The sequence below is a fragment of the Nansenia antarctica genome (genome assembly GCF_963989245.1).
Source record: "Nansenia antarctica genome assembly, chromosome: 2".
Classification (NCBI taxonomy): Eukaryota; Metazoa; Chordata; class Actinopteri; order Argentiniformes; family Microstomatidae; genus Nansenia; species Nansenia antarctica.
In genome coordinates this window covers 71753095-71764239 of record NC_137675.1, presented here as the reverse complement: position 1 = coordinate 71764239, position 11145 = coordinate 71753095, and the positions used below count along the sequence as shown (strand labels likewise).

The 11145-nt window shown below is 46.9% G+C and overlaps 1 protein-coding gene across 1 annotated transcript in view; it reads right to left on the bottom strand.

Moving 5' to 3' along the window:
* Positions 1-2986: 2986 nt before the first annotated feature.
* Positions 2987-11145, bottom strand: part of mpp3a (MAGUK p55 scaffold protein 3a) — a gene marked incomplete at both ends in the record, with an annotated part of 18687 nt that continues 10528 nt past the window's right edge. Inside the window, 9 exons of the mRNA XM_080524568.1 lie at positions 2987-3166; positions 3661-3792; positions 4091-4199; positions 4306-4399; positions 4513-4593; positions 6092-6250; positions 7329-7394; positions 8873-8914; positions 10243-10263. Of these exons, the coding sequence (XP_080380694.1) occupies positions 2987-3166; positions 3661-3792; positions 4091-4199; positions 4306-4399; positions 4513-4593; positions 6092-6250; positions 7329-7394; positions 8873-8914; positions 10243-10263 (884 nt within the window). The remainder of the gene's footprint in view (positions 3167-3660; positions 3793-4090; positions 4200-4305; positions 4400-4512; positions 4594-6091; positions 6251-7328; positions 7395-8872; positions 8915-10242; positions 10264-11145) is intronic.

The window sequence follows — 11145 nt, the reverse complement described above, 5'->3', positions numbered from 1 at the left end:
ACAAAGCTTGCCCTTTACAAAATGTCATGAATAAAGGCTTCTAACCTCTTTATGTGATAACTTCTGAATGACTTAATGATCTGCAGTGCCACTGCCAGCCCCCACTTTTTTCCGCTGTTAAAATAGAGCCATTAGTGTGTGTGTGTGTGTGTGTGTGTGTGTGTGTGTGTGTGTGTGTGTGTGTGTGTGTGTGTGTGTGAGAGAGAGAGAGGAGAGACCGAGAGAAAGAGACAGAGAGAGATAGGTTCTTCGACTAGGCAGATGGACAGACACAAACACACAGAGATTGATGCAAGTGTGTCTATGAGAACTTGGCCTCCATATTCAGTAGCAAGCTAATTAATTCATCATAGCATTGTGCTTGTGTGTGAGATAAACGTCAGTGAATTTGTATGTGGATTTACCTCTCCTCCGTGCTCTCAGCCTTGCAAGCCTCTGTGGAAAAGGCTTTCTAATTAGATCGATTGTTGGCCATTTTAATTGCCTTTGCCAGCAGCGGTCTCCGGAGCCACACAGAATGCTCTAAAAAATTAATTGCATATGAGAGGGGCGCTGATCAGTCCCAGCAAAAACCGCCTGCCGTGGAATTAGAACCAAGGAAAATATACTAGCTCCTGTAATGGAGGCGAATAATAAACATCCTATGTACTGCCTATTGTAGTGCCTGTGAAAATGACTGCAAAGTGATTTTATTACCGGGTAATCAACAATCTAAATGAATTAAACGTTTTATATCCATGAGAAATGACTCTGGTCTGGTGTCAGCACTGACCAGCCCAATGCATTAATGTTGTTGTGATCGTTCTTATTTCTGTTGGTTAAATAGTGCTCTGGATTAGAAACACTGTTGTGGTTCTAAATTGTAAATTGTATTCTTGTAGAACATGGTCTGTTGTATGGTTGCAACAGTGAAGCGTTGAAAAGCATTAGACTTTAACATCAGCAAACACAAAGCAGCATTTGATTGATCTGGTTTTACTATGGCACTTTACACGTTACAAACTTAACATTCTGGGTTTCCTGGTTTACATACATGTAGCACAGTAAGAGATCAAGAAAACATTGCATGTTACAAATAGAAGAGGCGGAGAATTGGGGAGAGGAGGTGCTGGATGCTCCTGAGGCTATGTCATCAGTTCTCCATGATAAAATACTGTAGGACACACACACGCACACGCACACGCACACACACACACACACACACACACACACAGACACGGACACACGCACATACACACACCACAGACTATCACCAGATATTACCAGCAGCACAGACAGACAGAGATTCAGTAAACAAATTACTGTTAGCACACGGTGAGTTATGCTAATTCTTCTGATTGATTTAGTAGAGGAGGCCTACATATGATGACATTAGTACTGTACACCTGGATGTGCGAGACATATAGATGTGTTTCTGTCTACTACCTGGAAATGTTTATCCTCCTGATTACAGAACACCAACGTAACATTAAATCAGCATATCATGTCTGTTTGTAGTTTTAATGACAGTTGGAACCCATGTACATACTTGACTGATACATCTCCCGGTGTTCACACCTACAGACACAAACGCATACAGAACAATATAGCAAGGACCCTGATTATCAAAATGGACCACAGAACACCCCCTACCCCCTAACCTGCTCACCCACACTGTTGCTTCAGATTCAAACAGGTGCTTATAGTAATACAGTATCATTCATACAAAATCCATTCCTATACACAAAAGGAGCATAACCTTGTCTTCACTATCAGTAATTGTGCACCAAGGGAGGCTGGTGGAGGTCAAGAATCAGTGGACGAGGTCATTGTAATGCATGGAATGGAATCAGCAATGGTATTTGGTTTGATACCATTCCTTATTCTGTTCCATGCATTACAATGACCTCGTCCTCTGATTTCTACCTCCACCAGCCTCCCATATGACATGCACACATACTGAACTGAAGTATTGTAATTCACACAGGTTAGGATTTTTAGAGTTCAAAGGTCAACAGGTTGCATTGAAGTGCTACGAGATGATTCGTTGGCACAGTACGATCTGCATGTACAATATTTACATCTTAAATACCTAGCTGTCGTGCAGTTTCTAAAAACACACTAATCAAGTCAGGTCCAATTGTTGAATAACTGAACAAATAAAACGTCATTAATACAATTCTACTTCACATTCCATATTTCTGTATCGGTGTGTGCTGATTAATACGATACATTTTCTAGTAATTGTCCATGTGTTTAATGGAAGCCGATGGATTTGCTTTTGGATAACATTTGTGGGTAACATTTGAATAATATTTTGATAATAATGTCTAATGAACAGTCTTCCTGTTGTAATTCATTTTTGTGTGTAGACATTTTGTGTGTTCACATTTGTATGTACAGTATCCCCGAGCAGATGAAACTGATGAGGAAGCACATGGTTGCCATGGAAATTCAAGTACTATATATGTACAACACAACAAAGCTTCTGACGTCACTCGAACAGGAGTCACAAAGAACATGTCATACCACCTCCCACCAGAGGGGGCACTGCACTGCTGCTCCAACATGGACCCTCCAGAAACATGGATGACAACAAAATAAAATAGAGATACTTTACATTGAAAATGTTACATTACCGTGTCAAAAAATTATATAATTAAAACAAATTGAATAAATATGATATGAAAAAGTAGCAATATTTTGAACAATAAATTAGTATGAACTATATGTGGGGTTGAAGGCTTTCAGCCAAGAGAGCAGTCCTTCCCTCTGAATATCCCAAACACAGAAATGTTCCAAAGGGCGTTGCAGTGTGCCCATCTCCCCCCTCATACCAGTGTGCGACTGCCCCTGCGTCAGGCCAGGGTTGGGGGAGTAAACTCCACAGGATACCCAATAGGGCCAAGGAGGGGGAGGTGTCCCAGGAGAAGAGGGGATAGCTGGAGGGGGACCCCCGGGACGGGAGGGGGGATGACCCTCCCCTCTGGAGGATGGGTGAGGTGGTTTAAGTCCGCACCCAGCTGATGGGCACCCAGAAGGTCTCGCGTTCCAGCCGCTCCAGAATGCTGCGTAGTTCTGTGCAGGCACTGGCTGAGTCCTCCTTAATCAGAACCCGGTCCGCCAAGTGTCCGTACTGCTGGTCGATCTGAATGGCAGACTGACGCATCTCTTGTAGGTCTTCATCCTGAGAGGGACAGAGAGAGGTGGTATTAGATACAGACAGACAGACAGACAGACAGACAGACAGACAGACAGACAGCAGGCAGGCAGACAGACAGACAGACAGACAAACAGACAAACAGACAAACAGACAGCAGACAGACAGACAGACAGACAGGCAGGCAGGCAGGCAGACAGACAGACAGACAGACACAGATACACAGACACACCCACAGACAGACAGACAGACAGACAAGAGGTAGAGAGGCGACTGAATCCATGAGAACAAGAAAGAGAACGGAAATAAAGATGTCAGCAGAGAGAGATAAAAATGAGTGAACAAGGTATTAAAAAGAGGATAAGGAAAGAGGATGAGGAGTGTGAGAAAGAGGATAAAGACTGTGACAGTGCACACAGAATAGCAGATGGGCTAATTTACCTTATCTACTTTTCTTCTGTATGTGTTTTACGGGGAGGGAGCATGCTCAGTTACCTGAGGACACAGGCAGCAGTACTCACCGTCACACCACGACCATGCTCTCCCCCTGCTGGTGAGGTGGCGGCACTGCGGCGGCGTCTGCTCTCAGGGACACGAGGTTTGACAAATATGACATAGGGTTTAAACTCCGCTGTCCGCAGTGTCTTCAGAGCCTGAGAGAACAAAACACAGACACAGTGTGAGATACACAAGACACACTGGGGTTAGAAAGCCTATGATGTCAGGCTTAATGCCTTGAGATGTCAGACACAGCACAGATAACTGTGCCTGTCTGATTATGTCACATCAAATACATGTACACACTCTCACCAAGAAGCCACAGGAAAAACTGTCTGCAGGGGCCACTCGATAGGATGTGACACAGATCGCTTGTGATACTTATGGCTGGCATGTACTGTCTAGATAGGGTGTGATTTGTTACAGTGTGTGTCAGTCCAAGCCGCTGCTTACCTCTGGCTGCACGTCCACCAGACACATCTTGTTCTTGGCCTGTACAGAGCGGATGGCCTCTATACTGGTGCCATACTGGTTCTCCTTATATTCGCCATGCTCAATGAACCTGGATAGACAAAACACACAGTCAGCACAGTGAAGCACATAGCAGCACTAGGCAGAATACTATAGGGTCAGTACCATCACACTATAGGGTGTCAGTGAAAACCCACTTATTGTTCTGAGCATCTGCATCAAACGCCAGTTTGGTGACAAAGTGGTATTCCACCCCTTCTTTCTCTTGTGGCTTCTTGGGCCTGGTGGTATCTGGGGACACAATGGATGACATTAGAATAACATGCGTTGCTTAGGTATTGGCTAGCATAGTGTTGGTTCCTGTCAAAGTCAGAGGTGATTAGGTTTCGGTAAGCATGACTCACGTGGGACTGCCACAGCATAGCGATGTGGGTTCTCTGCGATCACCTTCTGTTTGAGCTCATTAATGCGTGCTCCGAGGGAACCTGTGTGTGAGGGATGTGTATTTCAGAGAGAAAGAGAGAGAGAGAGAAACCAATCTCTTAGTTAAACACCAAATATGAATCAATATTTGCAGAGAAATATTTGTTCTCCAGACAAAATAATCAGTCTCATAGATAGCTATTTGTGTCATTTGTGTAATCGAGCTCAACCACTTCTATGCTCGCTCGACCAGGATAACAAGAAACCAGCCATCAAAGCTGAGCCCCACCAAGACGACCAGACCCTCACACTCTTTAACACTGATGGATGCTACACACTGAGCAACAAGACTGCTGGTCCTGACGGCATCCCTGGCCGTGTGTGAATGACTTCCACCCCCATCATCATGAAGTGCTTCGAGAGGTTGGTCCTGACTCACCTTAAAGTCCACCTACCCCCCCACACTGGATCCTCACCAGTTTGCCTACTGTAAGAATAGGTCAACGGAGGATACCATCTCCATAGTGCTACACTCAACCCTGACACACCTGGATAAAAACAACACCTACGCAAGGATGCTGTTCATTGACTTCAGCTCAGCATTCCACACAATCATCCCCTCCAAGCTGGTCACCAAACTCAGAGACCTTGGTATCAGCACCTCCCTCTGCAACTGGACCCTGGACTTCCTGACCAACAGACTCCAGTCTGTCAAGTTAAACAACCACACCTCTTGCGTGCCTGTGCATGGATCTAACACCATCATCCAATTCGCAGACGACACTACGGTGGTAGGCCTGATAAGTAACAAAGATGAGTTGGCCTACAGGGAGGAGGTCCATCATCTGGAGGTGTGGTGTGCAGACAACAACCTGGCCCTCAACACCAAGAAGACCCAGGAGCTCCTTGTGGACTACAGGAAAGCTAAAGGCTATGAACATACCCCTATCGACATCAATGGGATGGAGGTGGTGTGTGTCTCCAGCCTCAAGTACCTGGGTGTCCACATCTCAGAGGACCTCTCTTGGACCCTCAACTCCTCCACCCTGGTCAAAAAGGCAGTGTCTATACTTCCTGAGGAGACTGTACACCATCGAGAGAATCCTGACAAACTGCATCACAGTGTGGCAGGCAGCTGGTCTGTCTCCGACCGGAAGGCCTTGCAACAGGTGGTGCCCAGCGCATCACCGGTGCCCAACTCCCTGTCATTGAGGACCTCCAGGAAAGTCAGTGTCTGCGGGGGGGACAACTGTCACCCCAGGCACATTCTGTTTGCCCTTCTAGCATCCAAGAAGCGGTACAGGATCCTCAGTACCCGCACCAACAGGCTCAAACAGATTCTTCCATACAGCTGTCACTGTGCTGAACAAGCCCTCCACCCCCAACAACAAGAGGAACACTGGCTGCACACTCAGGACTTAAATGTAGCTTTTGCACTACTGCTTGTTTGACCATATTATATTATTCCTGCACAACCAGAGTATGTTGCAATAGTATTCTCCACTAGAGGTCAGTATCGTCACAGGAGAATGAACCCGTCACACTGGACCTTGGTCTTACCGATCAGTACCACCAAGCGGGGCCTCTCGTTGGGCCGGTGCTGGTATCTTGTCACTTCTTCATAGGTGACAAAGTCTGGGTCGTTGGGGTCGGAGGCAGCCTCTCCAGTGGACCCATGCCTCTCCTTACGGCTCAAACGGAAACTCCTCCTCAGACCAGCTACGGCGAAGCAGGGAGGGGGATACAGGGTTCATAGGTCAGGTGGGTTCAACCACTGAGTGCTGTGATATCATTTCATAACACATACATAACAACTCTATTATTTATGCCACGGTGGTTTAGCTATGTACACAATGTATTTTCAGACAAAGTTGTTTGTTCTTATGCCATTAATTACTTTGACAAACATTCTAAAGACACCATATGAGTTTCAGATTGTCATGCAAAACAAACAACATTTAGTCGTTGAAGCCCATTATTCTGAGTTGTTTTGTTACATAATCTATCTAGCAAATCTTGATCGTCATGCATGAAACACCACAGACAGATGTGATTTAACATTAATTAGCAACAAAACACTTTGAGAAGCTGACTCTGGTTTATAGCTAATCTCAAATGTTAATGGGCTGTCAGGTATTGTGAGATATTAGCTGGGTTTGCTCATTGAAAAGCATGTGTCAAATAAAGCTCAATCACATGCAGCTAATATCTGACATGGTTTTGGCAGCTCCATTCAACCATATCGAGAAATCTGCTCCATTACTTAGAGTGAGGCAAACACACTCAGCTCAGGCCTCCTCTCTCTCTCTCTCTCTCTCTCTCTCTCTCTCTCTCTCTCTCTCTCTCTCTCTCTCTCTCTCTCTCTCTCTCTCTCTCTCTCTCTCTCTCTCTCTCTCTCTCTCTCTCTCTCTCTCTCTCTCTCTCTCTCTCTCTCTCTCTCTATCTCTCTCTCTCAATTGGAGACTTGGCTTCACTCTAAAAGAAAGAAATTACAAAAACTAATCTCGTCACTGAAGGCAGCTGCCAGTGACTCATTGAAAAATGTCATTGAATATGACTTTCATAGATTTGGAAAAGACACAAGTCTGAGCTGTACATCGAGACATGCTGCTTCGACAGATGCTATTAGGAGTGATCCAAGAGGGACAGGACAGCCTGAGCCTGGGGGGGCCACAGTGTGTGTTCCCAGTAGAACAGTCTAGTTTGGTCTGGCTTGACTGTACACTGTGGCTCCTCAGGCCCAGGGCTGCCGTCCCCCCTTCCACGGATACCTGAGGGAATAAGCCGGGAACTGTACCTGAATAAAATTCCCAGGAAAACACCTGGCCACAGGAGGGCGCCACTGCTTTACACTTTGGAGAGACTATAACTGGCGTTAGAGCACCACCACACAACCCAAACCTCACGCCTCTACACAGGGTGAACAAGCAGCAAACGTGCCTGGTTGAGTGTGCAATGCGTCCAATGCAGCATGGCCCTTGTGGGGGTGAGGGGATGGGGGGGGGTGCGCCGGCCATAGCAGCAGGGGCATACAGTAGACAAGAGGCGGTGGGGGGTCCAAACACTGCTTCGATGTGGGGGGGGGGCAGGGATGGAGGGTGGATGCTCTTCCACTGCATACTCTACCTATTGTACTGTAGATCTGTGTATTTATTGGTTGGGTTGTCTTTGGCAGTCTTAGTAAATTATGTTCTGTATGTTCTACCTCTTTATCACATAATCGGCACCCAAATGTAGACTATACTGTACATATTTTGGTTGGCCATGAGAGGGTGCTGACTGGCTTTCAGCTGTGTTTAGATCCCTCCATGATCACATCATTCCAGCAGTCTTAGGACATGGGAGAGGGACTTCAAGGTCACGTTTAGGGGAAGGAGGACAAAGGGAGGGGAGGTCAGCCGGGGGTTAGAATGAGGGCTGAAGATTAGGATAAAACTCACAGATATTCTCGCCAGTGCATTTTGAACCTAACTGTACAGTATGTAGTAGGCCTTGTAGCATTTCAGTCCATTGATAATGCTTATTGGTAATGAATGAATTGTGGATGTGCCTGCCTAGTTCAATGCCTTCCTAAGTACCAATACTATCTAATTGCTAATCAGATTTTTTTAATGTCCTTTTACATGCTATTTTGGTGCCTGTGGGGTTAATAATTATGATAAGATTATGTTAACACAGGCATAGCAGCCAGTCTAAATATGTGGACTGAGAGAAGGCATGTTTAAAACTGTTAAATGGCTGGCACTCTCTCTGATAGTGTCTGTCTTCATATTGCTCTGTGAACACTAATGATGCAATGAGTTCCCAAAGAGAGAGATCTGTTATCAACACCTGTGGTAGTGAGAGACCTCTCTCTCTCTCTCTCTCTCTCTCTCTCTCTCTCTCTCTCTCTCTCTCTCTCTCTCTCTCTCTCTCTCTCTCTCTCTCTCTCTCTCTCTGGTATTGTATTTGGCTGTTAAAAATAGGGCTGAAGATGTGCTAACTCATATATTCTATATATTCTATATTCTATATATACTCATAATATGTAATGTATAAAATGTATAATATGTATAATATATGTTATTCTCTCTTCTCCCTTCATTCTAATTCATCCTGTCTCCTCTGATAAACTGTCCACTAACACAGCACTCCCCTCAGCACTGATTCGGACCCCCATCTCTCTCTCCCCCTCCCCCCCACCCCTCCTTCCACTCCCTGACCCCAGCTAGTCCCACCCTCGACGGCGGCGGCCATTTCATCCCCCCGACAACCCAAAGCGGCCAGCGAGCCAGCGCACAGCAAGACCACGGCAGACAGCGTAGAGGGAACAGAGGCGGAGAAAGACGTGCATGCTCTCACCTATGTACTGTCCATTGAAATAGCCCTCACAGTCACAGTCCTCTGTAGGGAGGCAAGCAGGGAGAAGAGGGGGTGAGCAGAGGGTCAGACCTGGAGGAAGGAGCAGAGGGATGGGGGAGGGGGGGGGTATACACAGAGGGGGTGGGGGGGCCATGGGCGATGGAGCAGAGCAGGCGGGGCGGGCGGGCGGGCGAGCATGCAGGCAGGCAGACGGGCAGGCAGCGGCCAGGGGAATGGGCAGGGCAGGGCAGAGCAGCCAGCAGGATAGGGAGGTTTCGCAAGACCCACAGCTGGAGCCCGCAGCCACTGTGGCAGCCATGATGGAGGGGCCTGACACCACAGAGACACTGAACACTTCTGCTGGCAGCCTACTACAGTATGAGTGTCCCTGGACCACACACACAAACACACACACACACACACGCACACACACGCACGCACACACACACACACACACACACACACACACACACACGCACATATGCACACACACACGCACACACAAACACACACAAGCCTGGCCTCTCCAGAGATGGTATTTGTGTAATGGGCAGCTGGCATTGATGTGGTAGCTCAGCTCACATACAGTACAATAACAGCAACAACCTGCACATTCCAGAGGACAGCAGAGCCTCAGGATTCCAACAAACCACATTAAAGGTAGGGTACACTGTAACACTGGGAAGAGGATCAATACCTGCCTATGGCAGCTATAGTTACCTCTCTCTCGGTATATACGAAAAAAACATTTACTTCATGAATTCAAACCACAAGTATTCAAAGTATATTGATAGGCTCAGTCTTAGGAAAGAGAGGGAGAACTATAAGGAGAAGAAGAAAAGGGAGACTGAGGAAGTTAGTTACACAGGGGAGGAGGGTGTGTCTAACACAGTCAGAGCTGTGTGGAAACGCAGAGGATAGAACACTGCAGCAGCCAGAGGATGATGAATTGCAGAGAAGAAGAAAGTAAAAAAAATAGAAAAAAAGTACAGTACAAAAGATGAAAGAATAGAAGCTTATGATGACACAAGGGAAAGGATGGGCTGTTGCTATCTTTAACAGCTTGTGGTTTGCTGGGTTAAGGTTCTGCAGGGCTGCGCCACTGCTCGCCTAGCCTGGCACAACATACACACATACACGCACACCACACATGCACATAGATAGACACACACACAACCTGCTACTCATGGAATCGCTATTCTGGTCTCGTAGGACAACAGCAGGGGGGAAGAATTTAAGCTGAGCGCAGTGGAGCAGCTCCTCCACCCCCACAACATACACACACACACACACACACACACACGGACACACACACTCTTATAGACGGGGAGAGAGAGACGCTGTTGTAGCTTCTGCAGTAATACACCCACCTTTGTCACATCCTTGGTCATCTGATGTAAGCAGTGAGGGAAGAGAGGGAGAACAGAACGGTACATTGGGACATTGATCGATACTCAATTAATTGATCTAACGGATCTAAACCGATCTAAATCTGAACTCAGGACATGAGAGAACAAGCGAGCGAGCGATGGGAATTGTAGGTGACCAAAGGCACAAACTGTATCAGTCCCCTAGGTAGATGACATCACTGAAAGGTTGAGGGTGTGACCCATATACAAAGGCAGCACAGCACTAGCAGCAGGGGAATTAATCAAACAGAGAGGGAAGGAGAAAGAGGAGAGAGAGAGAGGGAGAGGGAGAGGGAGAGGGAGAGGGAGAGGGAGAGGGAGAGATAGATAGAGAGAGAGAGAGAGAGAGAGAGAGAGAGAGAGAGAGGTAGAGAGAGGTAGAGAGAGAGAGAGAAGTCCCAGGGCTAGGTGACATATTGCTAAGCTCTTGTTGTCTCCCAGTGGCTCAGTCCTAATGCGATCACCTGCGGATTACAGACCACGAAGCGCCACCGCTCGCATTAACCACTTACCTGGCCACTTCAATTCACACAGCCTCACTACTAGGTAGGAGAGAGTCCAGGGACACAATGAATGGTTTAGAATGTACCCAGTCCATTGGTGCTCCTCTTTTGTTTGTCTCTTACTTCAGTGATACCCTTTGTGCCCATGGACAGATGGACCAGACATGAAAGAGATTAATTTATATCTTTGTGATCCCTCCCTCCCTCTACCCCCTTCCCTCCCTCCCTCCCTCTACCCCCTTCCCTCCCTCCCTCCCTCTACCCCCTTCCCTCCCCCCCTCCCTCCCTCTTCTCTCCCCTCTCTCGCTTGTCCCCCCCCTCTCGCTCTCATCCCTTTTCAAAGAATGTCAGCAAAGAAATA